Here is a 21,898-nt window from a genome sequence, read left to right on the forward strand (position 1 = left end):
CTTAAATTATGCATCTGTCTACAGCACTGACAGTGCGCGGATCTGCATAGGACAGTCGGAGAGGTGAAATATGCTAATGAATATCCAATCTAGTAATCTACTAACCACACGCACATTGCTCCAGGGAATACAGTATACACATATACACACACAATGAGCAATCATCGGATGACACTTTCTCAATAAAGCAAATATTTAGCGACTCCTTGCATAAAAAGCATGCTGACATGGTCAAGAGGTTCAGCTGTTGTACATTAAAAAGTCAAAAGGTCGACATGGGGTTTTTCGCTGTTTTTTACCTGAATGTCAACACAGTTAACATGGACACAGTTAAAAGTGCACCGCATCCCCTCGCATCGCTTGCTGTGCGTTGGGCACGGTGCCTCGCTGCGTTGGGCACACTATTTTATTCTCCCACCACACCCTAGTGGATGGTAGGGCATTAAAAACATGTTGGCTCAAAAAACAGTGAAGAACTCCATGTCGACCTTTTGACTGTCAACATAGACAATGTCAAACTAATGACCTTTCAACCTAGAACCATGTTGACCTTTTCCCATGTCGACCTAGACCCATGTCAACCTTTTCCCATGTTGACCTAATGGTGTCAACCTAATGACTGTCGACCAAATGACCGCATTCCCCAGAGGAGTTGGGTTTGAATATCTCAGAAACTTCCGGTCCACTAGAATTTTCCTGCATAACAGTCTCAATATCACGGTACATGTGTCAGATGATATGATTGGATGTTTGTATTAAGCCATTTTATTTATAGAGCGTCCTTTTTCCCCAATTGGACTCTAGGCACTTAACAGATAAAACGAACATTATACACTACAGAAACAATGAAGCACAGAAAATACAGACAGCATGGAGATATTAAAGGGACAATTACGGAAATGCTGAGTAGACAGGAAAAAGCCTTGAGTTTCTTTTTGAAGGATACTAGAGTGGGGGGCCCCGTGGCCACTGTGGGGGGGTCGGAGTCGCATTGGCTAAAAGCTCGACCCCCAGAGGAATTATGGGCGATTCTATGTACAGCTAAGAGTTCATCATCTACAGTAAAGCCCCACATACATTATACTATCCTCGCCGACCCTGATATCGACAGTGGTGGGGACTTGGGAGGGTGCAGACATCCGCAAGAGCATACACACTTGCCAATTCCGGCGGGGAGTGAGCACCATGGTTAATAAGGACCTCCCTTGTTTGTACATGCAAGGCAAGGGAGGGGGGCGTTAATGATGTCCGGGAGTGCAGCTTATTTACGCTATTGCGTGTACACACTAGATGAGATAGTAAAATATATCGCTCACAAGGCTCCCGTTTTGTCTAGCGCAGGGGGGTCCTCAAACAATTCTGCTCTGGGACCCCATGAAACAATCAAAATAATGACAGGACCCCAGCAAGGTACTGCAGAAGGCCATCACATCACACGTGTAGTCAGCAGACAGCACATACATGGCAGCATTGTGGAGGCACAGAGTGATGGGAGGAGTCTAATATACCATAACCCATTACATCACATGGGTAGTCAGCACATACATGGCAGCAGTGTGGAGGCACAGAATGATGGGAGGAGTCTAATATACCAGACAACTCAACAGATGTTTCAGACTGAGGGGGAGATTCTCTAAACAAGAAATGCGGTAAAAACCCCGTTATCGGGGTTTTTATCGCATTTTGGGATGCTGTAAGCATCCCCCGCCGGGTTAACGCGGCGGGGGGCATCGCCAGAAAAATCTGGCGATGCCCCATAGAAGCCAATGGGCTTTTACCGCATACCTCCGCCGCCCCGCGCTGACCCCCCGCCGCCCCGCATCGCCCCCTCCCCCCTCACCTGTGTCCGGGCAGCACAGCGCAGTGCTGCCCGGACCTGTGACCTCCTCCCTGCACTGATCTTCTTCCGGGTGCAGGGAGGAGGAGAGCCCGGCGCAGCAGCAGCAGCGCCGGGTGTGTGAGGGAGGGGGGGGCCGCCGGGACCTGCTGGGACCCGGCGACTCCCACCGCAAAGGACAGCTCTTAACGCAAGAGCTGTCCTTTGCCTTAATTATCGCATATGTTACAGCATATGCGATAATTAAATATGCGATGGGCGGCGAAGGGGGGCGGAGATTCTTAGAGAATCTCCCCCCTAATTACTTACTGAGATTAGAAAAGTCATCAGCCTGATGGTCAGTAACCTGGGTCGCGACCCCATGTTGAGAAGTTCAAAACCCACTTTGGGGTCAGGACCCAGAGTTTGAGATTCGCTGGTCTTGGGTGTATGGGGCTTAAGCGAGCAAGGCTGTAAGGGGTCAGAAATGGCTTCAGATACCTTGGGCCCTGGTCATGAAAGTGAGTAATCCAATCTTGAGGACAATTTGTCATCTTACAGGCGGCCAGTGGAGGGAGAAAAGAATGGGTGGTACAAATGGAGCCCCTTTTGTCTTTGCCCGTTGCTCGCCAGAACATCCCCTCTGGCAAACGCCGGCGGAGAGGTACTTCATTAAACTGGGATGCGCATCCCAGTCTTTTGGTGGCTGGGCAGCAGGTTCCTGCCCGTCTCCGCTTCAGGGAGATGGGCAGGGTTAGAAGGGGATCGGGACGCAGTGAGGACCGGCTCTGGCGGTGGCAGACGGCATCGGGGAGCTACGTCACCACGGGGTGCGCAAGCATCTCATGCACGCGCACCCCCTGGCGGGGGCTGGTGGCTGGCAATAGTTTTGCCAGCCCCTGCAAAGATGGGGCACGCTCCATCTGTACCATCTAGAAATGGGGTAATTCTTTTGCTATTTAGGGAAAAAACAATATATATTATTTTGTTGGGTGTTGGTGAGGGGATAGGGAGAGTACACATTGGATGGTTGGGGGGGGGGGTTTAATCAAGAAGATATAGCTCCCGGAACAAGTGCCCGCCCCAGCGACCAGAGGATTCTGCTTAAACCTCAGCACTAGTCGCGGTTACGTCCCGCGCATTAGTCACAATACCCTGCATTCCCCACCACGGAACAGCCCCAGGAGTTACATCCCCTGGCATCTAACGGAGTCCCAGTCAATGATGGGGATTCGCACATGGGTCCATTACATGATGCAGGCCTTTCAGATGCTGCTCAGATCATTACCCAATGTTCCAGCGGTTCCACGCGTGTAACCCAGCTAGAAGCACGCCTGTGTAACACACCAAGTAGCGCAGTGGTACAGGGTTCCCCTCAGGCCCACTCGCCATTATATACCTCCATTTGCCTATTGGAGCGGGAAAGGACAACCCAGTGGGAACGTCAGAGAAACCTTTCTGCTGGCAAAACCATAATATAAAAAAAAAAAAGGGTCCTAAGTATTCATATGGTGCACAGATATTATGCAGCGGGTTGCAGAGAATAGCTCAGTCATTCACTCCAGTTCCTGACCCAGTGAGCTTACACTCCATACACATTATAATATCAACACACATATTACTTGTACTACATTCATATAAGTTAATAATAAATCATTCAAAATGACGCCAGTGTTGTGTTTTATGGATGAAATCAAGGATTTATGGAATCTATTAAAGGTAATTGAATGCTGCATATCCCATCTGCCTATTGTTAAGTGGATAGTGTGAGGGAAGGAAGTCATACTCCTATCCAGCACTGGCAAGCAGGCCACAGACTTCATTCCTAGCTGTATATTACTTTCACTGAGAAACCATTACACCCAACTGCTGCAGTGAGGTGGTGCTATAAGTGAGGCGGTGTAATAGTAAAACAGTGCTACTAACACACTCCGGGCCAGATGCACTAAGCTTCAAAAGTGATAAAATGGAGAGTGCTAAACAGCCAGCCAATCAATCAGCTCCTACCTGCCATGTCACAGACTGTGGGGGAGATTCTTTAAAATTATCCACCCCCCTTCGCAATTATAATTATCGCATATGTTCAAACATATGTGATAATTATAACAAAGGACAGCTCTTGCGTTTAGAGCTGTCCTTTGCGGTGAGAGTCGCCGGGTCCCGGTGGCTCCCCTCCCCTCCCACAACCGGTGCTGCTGCTGCTGCACCCGGAAAAAGATCAGTGCAGGGAGGAGGTCACAGGTCCGGGCAGCACAGCTCTGTGCTGCCCGGACACAGGTGAGGGGGCGATGCGGGGCGGCGGGGGGTCGTTGCGGGGTAAGATGCGGTAGAAGCCCATTGGCTTCTATGGGGCATCGCCAGATTTTTCTGGCGATGACCCCCGCCGGCGGGGGATGCTTACAGCATCTCAAAATGCAGTAAAAACCTCGATAACGGGGGTTTTACCGCATTTTCACCTTAGAGAATCTCCCCCTGTGTTTGAAAATGTCAGGCAGGAGCTGGTTGGTTGTAGGGATGCCAATCCCGGGGCATTTTTTCAATCCTGGGATTCCTGGGATTAGCATCCCTAAAAGAAAAAACGCATCCCCGTCACCCACATTAACTTACTTGGAGGAGCGGGGATCAGGGCAGGCGGCAGTTATCTGGTATGGTGCCGCAGCGGGCAACGAGAGATTTCCAGCGACGGAGATACAGCAGTGCAGCATGACCTATGACCTTGTCACGCTGCGCAGGCCGCACGACGGGGTTGGGAACAGCATCTCTGCGCATGCACAGTCTAATCCCGGGATTGGAAATGCCAATCCCAGGATTGAAATCACAGACATTTTGAGTCTAAATCCCGGGATCCAGCCGATCCCAGGATTGGCCGCCCTAGGTGATTGTTTATCACTCTCCATTTTATCACTTTTGAAGCTTAGTGCTTCTGGCCCAGAGTGCGCCTCCAACAACCACACTAGGACATGGGGAGAAGCAGTGAGCAGACACTATTGCTGTTCAGTTACAAAACTGTGAATAAATTACCAATGTAAATATCCTCTTGTGTGGTTGCCTTTAGTAACGAATAGGCCTCAGTGCAGTGACCACAGGCTCCTTTTATACAGATCATATGGGGGAGAGTGGCTGTGTGTGTGTGTGGGGGGGGGGGGGGAGAGGGAATTTGTCTTCCTGACACAAGTCCAATTAATGTCACATTTAGAATGACAAAAGAAAAAATATGAAGTAGGGGTTCCTGCCCACAGCACACTACAAGTTCAATGCTCTCATCTTAGCAGCACCATTCAGCCTCAAACTAGCGGATGGAGCTGTGACAGGCAGCCATTGTTCTCAGACTATTAATATGAATATGCAAATTTGTCCACAAACATGTAGCCTCAATACCCCGTGCAGCGTGAGATGCCTGGCATGAGTGGGCAGCCAGGACCCGAGCAACTCCAATGCTGCCCATCTTTTTGGACTGAAAATGCATCTTAGTCACAGTGTATTGTGACTAGGACAACATTGATTAATGCGATATATGACACTTGTATACTGAGTGTGATGGAGTCTGTATACAAAGCAGAATAGTGTGTGTGTGGGGGGGGGGGGGTTATTAGGGATATGAGGGGCATGAATGAGGAAGGCAAATATGGTGCTAAGGATGGTTTCAAGATGGGGGCCCTAAACTGGTATCTTGCCTAGGGTAACATGAGGTCCAATATGGCTCTGGCACACAAACAGATAAACACGCCATTTCTGCTGTATCATCCTGGAGAGCCGTACAATTCCCTAAATTCCAGCACCCGCCAGTTGCTGTATACGTGACGACCGAATACCCCACCCTGCGCGCCCATGTAATACAGCCCTGGTGTCCGTCATTTGCACGGCTTTCAACTACTTTCCGCATAATTTACAAATAATATTTTTTTAGCTTTGAGGGAATACAGCCTCCACAGTACAGGAGACCTTAAAATGTGACCGGAATTTAAAATGTAGAAGAAATGTACCATAACTTCAACTAAGAGATCGTGTATAGATCCTCTAGATCAGGGGTGGCCAAACGGGTCCTCGAGATCTACCAACGGTCTACGTTTTCCAGGTTACCCATCTGGTGCACAGCTGTAGTCATTACTGTCACATTTTAAAACCTGCTGCATTCATTCCTACTATAGATCCACAGGTTGCCTGGAAAACATGCACCGTTGGTAGATCTTGAGGACAGGTTTGGCCACCCCTGCTCTAGATATTCTGGAAAAGTTTTGGTGATTTACTTAACAATGTTGCTAAAATGCAAAGTATTTAGATTTAGTATACTAGTATAAGTTCACACTGCTCCATGCGAATGGCCCACCGACAATGTAAATGTGTGCATCTGTTCGCACAGTGGACTTGTACATGTGAATAAAAGACCGTGTGCATGGGCAGTCCATCAACCATCGGAACGGCTCCGAAGAGATCAGAATGACGCCCAAAGTGCCAAGTGAGACTGCTCTAGTAATAGAAGAAGTCCTAGGGAGATAAAACACGTATGGACTCTTCCTCAAAAAAGCTATATCCCTTATATTCATGTGAGTGATAAAGAAATACATTTCTGCACACGAAATAGCGGAGGACCACAATAGGAGAACTTTCATTTTGTTATTTGGTACGCAGATTAATAGCTGTGACACACATGCAAGTTGCTCACCACATTCCCCATATCGTATTGTGGTATGCTATTATTTTCTTTTATGTCTTTAAAATATTTCCTATTCTGGGTGAGCTAGGAGAGACAATGCTTTCATATTATAAAAACAAGGAACTGACTTATCAGTAGACAGAAAAGCATATTACAATGAAGTTTCTGGTACGCATGCACGTGGCACTAGAGATCACTGTATACTACCACTGCCACGCACTTGTCTTTTCCATTGCCATAAATACATAAAGGATATATTGTTATATATGCATGAATACACAAACACACACACACACACCCCTATGTTCCATTTCTAGATTTCTTTTGCCCATTATCACGTGACCCCCCCTCGCACCATTAGAAAGGTTAATGAGCTTTCATTCACACATTCAGTTCTACAAGCCAGCGGTCCCGGCAGTAATATACTTAGTGCGCTATACATTGTGCAGGAACAGCAGATTAAAGAGACAAGTAAGGTCAGAGGATTCGTAATTCAATAACAGACTGTATTTAGTTACCAACTTCAAACACCGATGAAGACGCTTGTTAATCATAGTTTAGCAGTCATGTTGTCGGATCTATGCATTATAAATCAGGGATATCTATAAACTCCACAGATCGAACAGCATTTGCAGCAATTCCTATAGGCCAGTAGGAAGCAGATTAAATATCCAGAATTTGTCTCTTCCAAAGTTCCCATCGAAGTCAAGAGGCGGATTTACCAATAATGCAGAAAGCCTGCACGTACAGTAATAGTAAGCTGTATGGTGGGAGCTCCAGGATTTGCTGCAATGATCGCAGAGTGAGCGAGGTTAGTAAATAGCCCCAGTTACCAAATCACAGATTTTATGTTGATCTGACGGTCCATACTTTAGTTTAACCTCAGACTTTATAATGGTGTCATCTTTTATGCATTGTATTAGTCCAGTGGTTCCCAAACTGTGTGCCGTGGCACCCTGGGGTGCCTTGAGGAACTTGCATGGGTTCCTTGGGTTGGTGTTCCAGAAATTAATTCTAAATATTGACGGTTAGTGTAAAAAGCAAAATCAGAACTTGTGGTTGCCAATTAATGATGGGCAAAACGGGTCACAAGCGAGAGCTGGGATCCAGTAGATTAGTCGGTGAAAAGATCCGTATCTTTTAGGCAAATCAACGGTCCGCTTTGAAAGAAGGGGTAATGTGATAATAACGAAGCATAATTTGTTTTACAATCATTTATTGCCATTTTGTTTTTTTTAAACATTGAGCTGAACAAATAAGAACATACATAACCGAACAAAACACTGAGTCGATGGCTGGGTGCAGAATCGCCATTGATGGCAACCATCGATGGCGTCTGCACCGATGGCCATCCCTAGCAGCAGCAGCCTTATTATTCTTTCTTTTAATTGCTGTCGCAGCACTGTACTCAGTCTCCTGAGTTAGTACATCTCAGCTGCCACAGGTGGCAGTGCTGAGCTCAGGCAAATGCATTGTAATGAAAAACGAAACTGAAACTAAAAGAACGACGGATCACCTTTTTGGGATCAGCGGCTTCCTCAGTCTTTTTTGGGATCTGTTCAAAAGACCCGCTTCATTCACGAACGACCCATCTCTATTGCCAATCGTAAACTATGGGGTATATGCCTTCATAGCCCTAAGCAGTATTCAACCTACCCCCCTTTACTCACCGTTTCCACCTCACGGTTTCTAAAAAGCAAGGTGGAAACTGGGAAAGTGGCCGTCAAAATGGCGAGGCTCGCGGCTATATTTTTTGAGCCAACATGTGCCGACAGGTGGTATTTCAACTGTGTGGACACAGGTATACATGGCAAAAAAGGGAAACCTGTGTCGACATAATGTTTGTGTCAACCTAATGACATGTCGATATTTCTATGTTTCTACCTTGGCTCATGTTAACCTTCAGTGGTCAAGTCAATGCATATCGACCTTAGTGCTGTTAACCCTATGACCCCTACCCATCTGTTTTATAGGCTAACTTTCCTTTCGTGCAACTTATATAGGATATATGGCGGGGGGGGGGGGTACAAATTGCTGAAAGAAAAGAGAGAGAGATCTGCATCTCCGTCCTAAGAGGGTCTCCAGGAGGGAGACGAGTAAGGGAAGAACATTTGGACTTTACATGCATCATGTAAGATAGAGAAGGATTAGGCCCTCAGGCGGCTCCAGATGAACCGTGTATACTCCGATGGTCACCGCTATGAACGTGAAGATTACAATTACTTGGATAAAAAAGAAAGAAAGAAATAATCACAGCTTTAATTCATGACAAAGTCACTAAAAGACTGGCACTTATACATACTTGTACCATTACATTCCTCGGTCTTATGCACCTGCCTTATGGTCATAGGGAAAGCTCTGGAAAAAGGTTTTGCAAATAAGCGGTGTTCATATGTGTGACACAGGGCCAGATGCACTAAGCTTCAAAAGTGCTAAAATGGAGAGTGGTAAACAGCCAGCCAATCAACTTCTACCTGCCATGTCACAGACTGTGTTTGAAAAATGTCAGGCAGGAGTTGGTTGGTTGGTTGGTTATCAGTCTCCATTTTATCACTTTTGAAGCTTCATGCATCTGGCCCTTAATGAGGTAAAAGTCTAAAAAAAATAATTTTATGTATAAAAATAAAAGGTCATATTTTTTTTTTTTTTTTTACAGCCATCAGTACAAAGGGATATTCAGGGTTAAATTTACTAAAATGTGAGCTTTTAGAAGTGAGAGATGTTGCCGATAGCTACCTACTTTTCCTAGCACCTTCTAGAGAAGGCATTTCAAACTATTGCCCTCCAGTTGTTGTGAAACTACAAGTCCCATCATGCATTGCCACAGTTTTGCTATGAGGGAGTGCTAAAACTTTTTCAGGGCAGGCTGGGATGTGTAGTTTCAGAGCTGGAGGGCCGCCGGTTGGACATGCCTGTTCTAGAGGATAATAGGTAGAATCTGATTGGTTACTATAGGCAACATCTCTCACACTTTAGTAAATTTACTGCACCTCATCCCCCTTCCTATGGCCCCTTCCAATCCTCGCCACCACAAACTCATGCAGACCCAATCCCCTGGGAGTAGTAAATGTGGCATACCTCGCTATCGTCACCAAGTACACAAAGCATTGAAGGGATGGAAGCTCAGCGCATCAGAAACGCAAGGTATTCCCTGACGCAGGCGCACAGACTCCCTTCATGGGTGTGAGACACTGCAAAGAGGCACCGGACGCACACAGTCACAAATGCCCAATGATTATTCTGTGCGGGTATGCAACATGGAGGAAGAAATACATATAAGGCCAAAGAGTGATTAAGTACCAGGGAAGTCGCTCCTGTTACTTGAAAAATGACAATTAGGAGACAGCCAATTGGTTGGTACTTTATCTGTCTCCACTTGATCTCTTTCTATCATTTCCTGTACAGCAAGATAAATATAGAATATGCCATATAGACTGGATGGTATATCTCCAGGGACCATATGTCACAGAACTGTAAGGTGGGTGTGTCCCTACCACACCCCACCCCGGCCACCACCTCCATCCTTCTGTCAGTCTGTAAGTGCCCAATCTCTAGTATAACTTGTGGTGGCATCCCCCTAACCCCAGCAGATGGGTCATCCTGATTAACAACAGAGCAGCAAGTAATCTCCTCCTTTCCCAACGTGCAGGGTGCGGGACTGAGATCCGATCACGGCAGTCTACATGCCTGCGAGTCTCCATCAGCTGCTGCAGATCCACAATGGGACAGAAAGTGCTGACTCTCACAATCTCCTTCATTTGCTGTCAGAAATCCTTCACCGTAGCTCCGTGATAAAGCAGCACTTACTGTAGGTCTGCTCTGCAGCACATTCCCAGCCACTAGCTATTTATTTTATTTATTTATTAACAGTTTCTTATATAGCGCAGCATATTCCATTGCGATTTACAAAGGAGACAGTGATACAACAAACAGAATTTACAGAGAGTCAAAAGGTAGGAGGGCCCTGCTCGCAAGCTTATTTTATCAATTTAGCATTGATTCCATGGTGATTAAATAGAAGCCTGTTGCCGTGTTTTCATCCTAACTTATATAAGGAAAATAAACGACAAAAGACAAATGTCCACAACATCATTAGCCGTTGTTTACAAATGTACACAGCTAAACGATCATCGCCCATGTGCGTAGGCCGCACTGCGAATGTGCCACAACGATCTTGCGATGACCGTCAGAGAGGATTTATTGGCAAAGTGAGCGACAGTCGGCGCATTTGGGTCGAGGTAAAGGGGAACGGCGGTAAAAACGCAGACGTTCTCGCGGCATCTAGGCCTACGACTGCCATCCTGTATGCAGCTGCAATGAGTTATTAGGTAAAACGTCCGGCAGCGGTACAGCCAATCAGAATTTCTGACTGTCCACAATGGACGGTGTCTATGTACACATCCGCTAATATGCACATAGCGGCTGAAGCATTCCCAGCGTACAAATTTGCAGCTGCGGTAGCCCCCAACTCTGAACCAGGCCTAACATGTACATTAATGTGCATTATTCACTCAAGATTAAATTGGTGTGTAACAAGTGAAGCAGGGGAGATGCCACGGAAGGCGGTATAATTCTTGCTGACTGCAGTTTGCCGTGTAATGATTCAGGTCAGGTTATCTCCCCCCTCCCACTTACCAACACCCTCCCCTCCCACCCTTGCACCTACTGTAGGAGGTAAAGTTCAATGAGCTCTTCATTAATAATGAGCCAGGAGAGGAAGTTTGCTAAGCGAAACAAATGTTCTTATCTGTTCGATCACAATTCATTAAAACTGCCAGGAAACCAAATATCACCATCTGTCTGATGGCTTCGCAGTCGCTAGGAACAAGCTCTGGGGATGCAGGTTAGCGATTTATAAACTGTACATCGCCAAAGGTTAAATCTTCCTCACCGAGAGGAAGGATCCAAGGCCTTTACTATAGATTCCCAGCTGCAGGAACCCCAAATCAGCAGGGGGGTGGTAAAGTAAAAATGCCGGCACAGGTGTAATGTTCTTTGAAGCATTTTAAAAGTGTCAACTCTCCAACTTAAACAGGAGCCTTTATGATGGGAGAATGCCGACACGGCATTAGTGTGTTGACCACATGCTACCACGAGAACAACTCAACACTGATTGTGATTGTTTGAAGTGGGCATACACTTCTTGTTTTATACCAGTTATTTATATAGCACACATACTGTATTCTGCAGCGCTGTACAGAGAATATTTGAACACTCACATCAGTCCCTGCCCCAGTGGAGCTTACAATCTATATTCCCTACCACATGTACACGCACACACAGACATTCAAGGGTTAATTTGATGGAAGCCAATTAACCTACCAGTAGATTTTTGGAGTGTGGGAGGAAACCGGAGTACCCGGGGGAAACCCACGCAAGCAGGGGGAGAATATACAAACTCCGCACAGTTGGAGCCATGGTGGGACTAGAACCCATGACCTCAGTGCTGTGAAGCAGTAATGCTAACCATTACAACATAAGCATTAGGTTGACAGTGTCTAGGTCAACAATCAAAAGGTCGACATGGGTTTTTCACTTTTTTGGGGGGGTCCCGAATGTGGACATGCATCAGTGCACCACTGCGCTCGCCATGCTTTGGGCATGGTGCCTTGCTCACTCTATTCTCCCTCCACGCCCTAGTGCAGTGGTTCCCAACCTGGGTACTAGTACCCCTGGGGGTACTCTGCAGACCAGTTGGGGGTACTTAGAAATAATATTGGTAATGGCGGTAGACGAAAAAGTCTCCCAATGGCAAAAGAAGTCTACCACCGACATGGAGATGAACCACGTTGTATCATTTCCAGTTCCATCTGCAGCGTCATCAGCGTCTCCGTGCTTTTGCCCAACCAGCAATTCACTGAGAGCTACCTGTGTACATCTGCCCCGCACTGACATGGGTGGAAGAAGCATTAATCCTACAGGCGTTAGCAGGAACTCTGGAGACAATTCACAGCCAGCGGCCAGACAAAGACGGACCTGATTCCTGACCATGGGCCTTATTCTAGTTCACTCTTTCTGACAAAATCCTTCTTAGATGGACAAAACCATGTGCACTGCAGGGGGCAGATGTAAAATGTGTAGAGAGAATTAGATTTGGGTGGGGTTTTACTTCAAAGTGAGATCTATATTGCAGTGTAAAAATAAAGCAGCCAGTATTTACCTTGCACAGAAACAAAATAACTCACCCAAATCTAACTGTCTCTGCACATTTTACATCTGTCCCCCTGCAGTGCACATGGTTTTTTCCATCTAAGAAGGATTTTGTCAGAAAGAGTGAACTAGAATAAAGCCCCATATGCTAGTCCACAGATACTCCTTAATATTAGGACACGCATACTGCTCACTTCCAGGGCCGGCGCCACCACTAGGCAAATCTAGACATTTGCCTAGGGCGCCGGCCACTGGAGGGCGGCATTTTGTGCCGCCCGGGTACCTGTCCTACGGCGCTGTGTATTTAAATCTGGCGGCGGAGGCAGCGGGAGTCCCTGCAGTACATTAAAAATCACGAGCGCTATCCGCCGGGCTATGCGGAAGCGCTTCTAGTGTGAAAACTCTGGCAGCACGGCGCACGCTGATCTCAGCCAATCAGCGTGCTGCCAGTGTTTTCACACTAGAAGCGCTTCCGCATAGCCCGGCGGATAGCGCTCGTGATTTCTAATGGACTGCAGGGACCCCCGCTGCCTCCGCCTCCAGATTTAAATACACAGCGCCGCAGGACAGGTACCCCCCCCCCCCCCCCGGCACCCGGGCGCCCCCACCCCGACTCGCCTGGGGCGCTCCGGTGCCTTGCACCGGCCCTGCTCACTTCCACTCATAAGTACTGTAGAAATTTCAAATTGAGAGGAGGGGTACTTATAAATGAAAAGCCTAATCAAGGGGTACGGGAGAGGAAAAAGGTTGGGAACCACTGCCCTATTGGATGGAAGGGCATGAAATACCGCCTGTCGGCACATGTCGGCTCAATACAAAAGTGAAAAACCGAAGTCTACAGAATGCTTGTGTCAACCTTATGCATGTTGACATTTAATGTGTTGACTCCGTTCGCAGGTGCCACCGCTGCTTGGTTTAGGATTTTGCATACGATAGATCTCAAGCCTGTTTGGCCAATCTCTTCTGCAGCCAGCGTGAGTCGCAGGCTCCGGTGTGATGCGCACAGGACTAAGCATCACATCTGCTGCAAAATACATGCCATTTGGATGCTTTGTATGTGATTGATTGCCACAATCGCACAAGTGACCAAATTGCATGTATATCGCCTACTGTAGTGGAGACCTTAACTGCTTTGCTTTTCTTATCGTGTAGTTACTTGCCTGAGAAGATTTTTGTTTTATTTTTCTATAATACTCCAGTCTTTTGGAAAAAGCGTCAAAATAGTCATTTTCTCACAACTTTTTGTGGTCTCTTCAAGAGGTACAGTTATCACAGTATGACACCATCGCAACATTGACAATATTCAGGCACAGGTTCCTCAGCTGGAATATATGGTAGAACTTGACGCCCTCATACTGCTTAAACTTTCATTTCATGACCACAAAGCTGGTTCAGCTCTGCCTGTCCTCATCAATCAACCTGCTACGTCCTACCTCAGCAGTAAAGGATCCATTTTCATTTGTTTCCTAGTTATCACAAATCAATTGATCACTATTGACATGCGTCAGTATTTCAATCATCCATGATAACACATTCCTTAATTGTTTTCGACAGCTGTGGTATCCTTTCATTTCTAATGCGTTAAGGTGCCCATACACGGTGCCATCAACTCCATGCTTTTAGTACTAGATTGCATTGTATCTGGTACAAAAAGCATACAATGTGCTACAGCACCGGGCTTTTTGTACTAGATGCGATGCAATCTAGTACTAAAAGCATGGGCTGCATAGACGTTCTGTGCTGTGCGATGGGATGTACACGGGAGTGTGCATCTTATCATACTGCCCTTTCCCACCTTTAAAGCACTGGGGGCCGCATTTACTAATACTAGGTACACACCAGAACGATGCAGATCGTGAGACGATCTTACAATCGTCTCATGATCTGTTGGAGCCAGTGGTGTAGCTAGGTGCCACGGTGCAAGGGCATGTTCGCTCCCCCCCCCCCCAATTTGTAGTAGGTGAGGCTCCTGCGCAGTGAAGAGTGGGCACGGCCCAACATTATACCACACACCGTAATGCCCATTGCACATTTTAGCAAACTTTGTAATACCAGTTACACATAAAGCCACATGCCATAATGCCAATTACACATAAAGCCACACATGATGCCCATTACATACTATATAACACACCGAAATGCCCATCACATACTATTTAACAAACCGTAATGCCCATTACAGATTTAACACATAAGTGCCCCTTACCTACATGCGCCATGCCAGGGGCTTCATGCTACATGCCAAGGGGGACTGAAATTGCTCGCAGCGAGGGAAGGTGGGAGTAATAGTGTAGATCAGGGAGGGTGGGAGTGATAGTACAGAGCAGGGAGGGAGGGAGGGAGTGACAGTGCAGAGCAGGTGGGAGTAGTAGTGCGGAGCAGGGAGGGAGGGTGGGAGTAGTAGTGTGGAGTGAGGGTGGGAGTAGTAGTGTGGAGTGAGGGTGGGAGTAGTAGTGGGGAGTGAGGGTGGGAGGGAGTAGTGCGGAGCCCCCCCCCCCAGCTGTCAGGGGAAGTGTGCGGTCGGCACAGCAGTAGTACTTGCAGTCGCATGGCCAACAGTGCACCACCTCCCCCCTGTACCCGGGAGACGTGCACTGTGCTGCCATTTAAAATTCACATCTCCCGCTTGACCACGCTAGCCAATAGGCCCTCGCGGTCCAGCAGCCACCAGTTGATTGGCTAGCGGGAGACGTGAATTTTAAATAGCACTACGTCACCCGGACACAGCGGGGAGCCGGGAGATAGCAGGGGGAGACGGAGTAGGCACTAGGCAGATGAGATTGCAGGGGAACGGGCGAGCTGGATGTGCTGGCAAGGCTCTGGCGCCCCGATAGCTTCCGGCGTCCAGAGCTTGTTCTCCACCGGCACCGCCCTTGCTACGCCTCTGGTTGGAGCACATGATCTGCATACGATCCGATCTCAATCCGTACCCAGTTAAAGGGGTCATTTTCAAATGCGACCTGCTGCAGGTAGGATCTGAAAAACGACCAAATGACCAGCGGGGATGCGCATCAGATCGGAGTCGGATCAGAAATCCCAATTTACATACAATAATTCACGATTGTTTCGAAATTGGGTGAATTGAGGCCAAATCGTTCTGGTGTGTACCCTGCATAAGCCTTGAGAAGTGATAAAATGGAGAGTGATAAACCAACTAATCAGCTCCAACCTGTCATTTTTCAAACACAGCCTGTTGCATGGCAGTTAGGAGCGGATTGGCAGGTGGTGTATCACTCTCCATTGTATATTTTTTTAAGCTTAGTACATCAGGCCCTGAGTCTTAATGTCATTTTTACCCATTGGTCTTGAGCAGGGTACATACTAGACCAGTGATGGGGAACCTTTGGCCCTCTAGCTGTTGTTGAACTACACATCCCAGCATGCCCTGCAACAATTGTAGGATGGCCACATAGCAAAACTGTAACAAGTCATGGTGGGATGTGTAGTTCCACAACAGCTGGAGGGCCAAAGGTTCCTCATCCCTATACTAGACAATACATCGTCTGACACGGCAGATTGGACCAACGCGTTTAGTGTGTACCCGATACGTCGTTGACTATGCGCACTCCTGCACATTGTCTGCGGCACCCAGCTTTAGGGCCTTATTCATTCCCAGATCTCCAAAAACCGCAGACTCACAATTGCTGATTGGATTCCAAAGTTTCACAAAAGTACAACTGACTCTGAATCAGACGGAGAAGAACACAGAGAGAGACATAAGACAAGTATGATATTACCAGGTGCATGGTTACTGCAAGAAGGGTTTAATTCCAATACTTAATATTTATTTTTATGGTGCCCATACACTAGGGCGATACTGCATACAATCCTTCGATTTCGCCTGCATCTGTGCGATAAATCGAAGAAGGATTATATGCACGTTGAATGTGTCACCCGACGCAAAGCGTGGGCCTGCCGGTCGAATGGCGCGTCGATAGATATTATGTGCTGCACTTAACATTTATCGAATAGTTTTCAACCACATGCGATTGTTTGCAATGCAATTGGCAGCGGGCGGCAGGAGTGCTGGCGGCAGTGTAGCGGAGCGCTGTGCATGAGGGTTGGCGTAAAACGGTGGTCTTTTGAAAGTTTTTTCGGTACTTCTTTACTTTCACGGCGCCACTAGATTAGATATCGCGGTCATCGCGGGCATTGAATGCACTAAAAAATCGGGTGCGACGCGATGCCCGCGATTTCCCATAGGGACCAATGTTAAATTTCTCAATTGACCCGATTTTTATGTTCAATGCCTCAATTGACACGATTTTTCCATAGGAATCAATGTTAAATGGCCCACAGAGGCCAAATAGACACCCTGAAGTGTGAAATGGCCCCCACAATTGTTAACGCCACCCCACGATCAACGTGAACCCGAAGCGTGGCGAGCGCAGCGAGCCCGCGAGGGGCGGCGGTACGCGTCCTACGACCTTTTCATACCCCCACTATCCACGTCGGCGTGGAGTTGAGAATAGAATAGTGTGGCGAGCGCAGCGAGCCACCGAGCCCGAAGCGTGGCGAGCGCAGCGAGCCCCGCGAGGGGACGAGGATACCTGTGAAGCCCGCGAAGGGACGCGTTTACCTGCGAAGGTATCCGCGTCCGCTCGCCACGCTTCGGGCTCGGTGGCTCGCTGCGCTCGCCACACTATTCTATTCTCAACTCCACGCCGACGTGGATAGTGGGGGTATGAAAAGGTCGGAGGACGCGTACCGCTGCGCTCGCCACGCTTCGGGTTCACGTTGATCGTGGGGTGGCGTTAACAATTGTGGGGGCCATTTCACACTTCAGGGTGGCTATTTGGCCTCTGTGGGCCATTTAACATTGTTTCCTATGGAAAAATCGTGTCAATTGAGGCATTGAACAGTAAAATCGGGTCAATTGAGAAATTTAACATTGGTCCCTATGGGAAATCGCGGGCATCGCGTCGCACCCGATTTTTAGTGCATTCAATGCCCGCGATGCCCGCGATTTCTAGTGGCGCCGTGAAAGTACAGAAGTACCGTTTTTTCAAATTCTGCTGCATGCGCTGACCCCCGCCGCACGAGCTCTCCTGCACAGCGCTCCGCTGCACCGCCGCCAGCACCCAATGTGGCATGCGACATAAGGGCACCATAAGTTGCAATCGGATGTGATGGGCACCATTACTCCTCTTCCCAAAATGAAATGTATTAAAGAGCGATTGTATGTATTTAACTGTGTAACTTTATGTACAAATCAAATTAAGGTGTTTTTTTTTAGATATTCAAGGTTAAAAGTCACATCATGTGACCTTGAAATGTAAAAGTCAATACTTATATTAAATATGAAAACAAGTTTCTATGAAAACTGGGGTATCTTTAGCTTCAAAGCAAAACCAACATGAAAGTTATACTGCTTTCACATTGCAGAAATGGGTAATGACACGGTATTCTTAAATGGGACTTTAAAACGGGTCTGAGCCTTGAGACCTATCACATTGCAGGTGAAAACCGTTTTAAAAATCATTTAATACCATTCAAACATTCAACCCGTTTAACCCCCAAGGAACACGTTTCAAGCCATTGAAATAGAGCCATTCACACTGCCTAAAAAACGGCTTTAAAACGTGTAGGACTCTGCTTTTTAACCGTGTTGAAATACCGGTTAACTTTAACCGGTAAATCAACTCTGGCACTTTCACATTGCAGCCTTAAACGTTTTAAAATGGAAAAAAAACGGCAATATACCGTTTTAAAAGTGCGATGTGAAAGGGGTATTATACCACAACCAGAACCAAAGTTATGATTCACATTAGTTGTCATGTGTGCAACCCTGTTCCATGAACCCCGTGTATCACTGATGGCTAGAATGATATGTCATCTATCAACCTCAAATTTACTGAAAATCTGAACTGGACTGGTTGGAAGCTATGATGATCTGTAATGGAATGACCCTAAACCTCTGAATATGTTTTGGGTATGGGATCAGATATAGGTACAAAGTATAGAAAGACATTAGGCAGGTATCAAAGTTACTGTGACATCGCAAGCCCTGTCACTCCGCACAAACTGACCAATCAAATGGCAGACTTCTGTATAGCAAGTCTACAAAGCTGTCACTCAAACTCTGCCTGCTCAGAAAACTTCTTCCTAATTACACAGCAACCCAACTGCAGAGGAGAGGAGAGCAGGCGGATCAGATTACATCAAGTATAGAAACTCCAGTGGTGTACAGTTTATTATTTGGTACAGTATACATAATAATGTGAAACGCTTGCCATTTTTGTGGAGTTTCGCTGAAGTCTCCTTGTGTCACCTTGGGCTGAAAACACTATTTTTGCACTGTGTAGATCTATTTACCAAATGCTATAGTCATTAGGAATCACACTGGAAACCGCAGTCCCAAAATTGCGGATATGAGTCTGAATAGGGGCTTATCTGCCAGCATGTATAGGCCCGAGTGTAAGGTGGCAAACCAGACCCACATACAACCTGACCGCCTACTGAATGTATGCAGCCATTGAGTACCACTGACAGGTGACATAGCAGCGCAATCTGCAGAACACAGACGAGTCGTTTACAGATAAACATAATCACAAATACTCCAAACTAGGGCCCTTATTCTGATCGGTGCGGCCGGAGCCGCATATGCGGCTCCGACCGCACAGACGAATCCCCGCCTTGCGTACGGATCGCCACCTCCGTCCGTACGCGGATATGTGGCGATCCGTATGAAAGTGGACGGGGATACGCCTCCTCCACCTTGGGAGCTGCCCCTGCATTCGATGGTCGCTGAACATCGAATGCAGGGCCGCACGCTCCACCAGGTCCCGCAACACAAGACCACACGGACACTTGTCCGTGTGAAATCTTGTATTGGGGCGGGCAGCTGACATCCGGCGATGTCAGCTGCCCGCCCCCTACACGCGCGTCATGGCCTCATTACCATGCATACGCCCCGCGTTTGCATGGGAACGCCCATGAAACGCGGGGCGTATGCATAGGGAAATGAGGCTAAGTAGCCCCTCACGCCCCTATCCGCCCCCTTTGCGGCGGTCAAAAGAAGTGTGCGGCGATTTCGCCTGCACATGCGCAGAGTGCCCTCTGCACATGCGCAGAGCGAAAACATCGGCGGAACGGCCGCATGCGGCCGTTTCCGAACCGATCAGAATAAGGGCCATGGTGAGGAGGAGGTGTGAGGAGGTGGTGGTTCTCTCTAGTGCCAGAGTGGAGGGAAGTGTCCATGGCTCAGAGGCAAAGCAAGAGTTATGGGAAATCATTGATGGTAGCAAATCAGTCTTCACACATGCGGAATGGCCTAAGAGATTAACTCGCTTGCTGCCAGAATAAATCCCATCACACAGCACAAAGCTGAAGCCCCTTTAGGCAGGCAGGGAATGCGTTTCCATAGCTTGCAGTGCCCAGAATGAAGCTCCAGGTTGGGCATTGCAATCCTCTATAATGGCCTAGGACTAGAAGAGTTCACAACAATCTGACACATAGAAGATATACAATAACACAAGCAAAGTGACACATGTAACACCTATTGCATTCTATCATCTGCACAGCATTGGGGAATACAGGTAGAAAGTCCATTATGGAGCATCATAAGGCGGTGCAGGGAAATAGGGATGTGCTGCCAGTCCCTGTAAGCTGAGTTGGCAGCAGCAGCCTCTCTCCCTGCCCCCTGCCATGCCCACCAACACTCTGCAGCCATTCCTGTATGCCAAAACTTCTGCTGGACAAGACCCTCCCTAGCAGCACCCAGCAATGCCACCCCCCGCCTGTGATTCCAGCATGCACCCACCCCTCATGTTGGAGACATGATGAGGAGTGAAAGACCCCCTGCAGCCAGCACACACCCTCCTCCTCCTCTTACAAGAAACACACAAACAGCATGGGATCAAAGCCACCCCGCCCAAATCCCCATCCACAGGCTGACACCCCACCGCCTCATCCTCCTCCCCCTCTCAACAGCGGCGGCACACAGCCCTGCAACAATGTATCAAGATGGAAACAGACCTTGCATCTCCACCTTCTGGGGCTTATCCAGGCTGCTGTATTATGCTGGGCTGCTGCTTGTGCAAGTGTGCAGCAGCAGCAGAGAAGCCCACCAATCAGCGCGTACACGCATTCACGGGCAGCCAATCGCGGGTAAGCAGTGCTGCAGGGCGGCCAATCGAAGCACAGCTGGAGTGTAGAAGAGGAGAAACTGTAACATTCTCCTCCCTCCACCCTCAGACATGGCTGAGATGGGAAAGTAACCTGGGGGTGTGGCTGCAGGAGACAGCTGTGGGGACAGCAGGGAGGGGTGAGGGAAATCATCTGCGGGTTACAGTCAATGTAATAGTCCAATAGATCATTTGGGAGTTTTATTATGGGAGAGGATAGAGAGATTCATTGGGCAGCCTAAACAAGGTCAACGTTCCAGGGGAGATGAAGCGGAGAGTTTCCAAATTATAGTGACAGGGTTTAGCAGTGCAGCAGGGAACACATTTCATCACACAGTCTAGGTGGGGAAAATCCAAAATATTGAAATGGATGGTTTTTTTTTCCAACAGAGGATTAAGAATATATATAAATATTACAACCAACCGGGACGGGATGCACTAAAGAAAAAATGCGGTAAACCCCCCATTTTTGGGGGTTTTACCACATTTTCACATACACTAAAGCCCGCAGGCCCGGGGGGTTCCTTGGTAGGGGGTATTGGCAGCACCCTATAATAGGCTTTGGGCTTCTTTCCACAGCTCTGTTTGAGGGATCCCCCCCCCCCCCCCCCGCATCGCAAAGTATTGATCTTATGACAAGAGCTGTCCGCTGTAAGGCCCTTATTCAGATCTAATCGCAGTACAAATTTGTTCTCAAAATGGGCAAAACCATGTGCACTGCAGGTGGGGCAGATGTAACATGTGCAGAGAGAGTTAGATTTGTGTGAGTTATTTTGTTTCTGTGCAGGGTAAATACTGGCTGCATTATTCTTACACTGCAATTTAGATTTCAGTTTCAACACACCCACCCAAATGTAACTCTCTCTATACATGTTACATCTGACCCACCTGCAGTGCACATGGTGTTGCCCATTTTGAGAACAAATTTGTACTGCGATCAGATCTGAATAAGGGCCTTGGTGCATATGCCATTTTTAACTATGCTGTACCCAGCAAATGGCGGCGATGTGGGGTGGCAGATGTTAGTGCACCCCCGCCCCCCTCTCCCCCCCAAAAAAATATTTTACAATACTTCTGTCTAAAAAAAAATTTTAAGCACAAAAAATGTTCCCTTTAAATTTTGTAAAATTTAAGGTCCATTTAATAATGGCG

General features: G+C 47.6%; 1 protein-coding gene across 4 annotated transcripts in view; it reads right to left on the minus strand.

Annotated features, from left to right (window-relative positions):
* Positions 1-21,898, minus strand: part of CTBP1 (C-terminal binding protein 1) — a 392,310-nt gene that overhangs the window by 141,739 nt on the left and 228,673 nt on the right. Inside the window, exon 1 of one of the 4 annotated variants that reach the window (XM_083148604.1) lies at positions 20,598-20,714. The exons of the other annotated variants lie outside the window; for them this stretch is intronic. Coding sequence (XP_083004730.1) covers positions 20,598-20,604 — 7 coding nt within the window. The 5' untranslated portion in view covers positions 20,605-20,714. Of the gene's footprint in view, positions 1-20,597; positions 20,715-21,898 lie in introns of those variants that run through there. 4 annotated transcript variants of the gene reach the window in all.

Source organism: Crinia signifera, chromosome 1 (genome assembly GCF_055691185.1).
Source record: "Crinia signifera chromosome 1, ASM5569118v1, whole genome shotgun sequence".
NCBI lineage: Eukaryota > Metazoa > Chordata > Amphibia > Anura > Myobatrachidae > Crinia > Crinia signifera.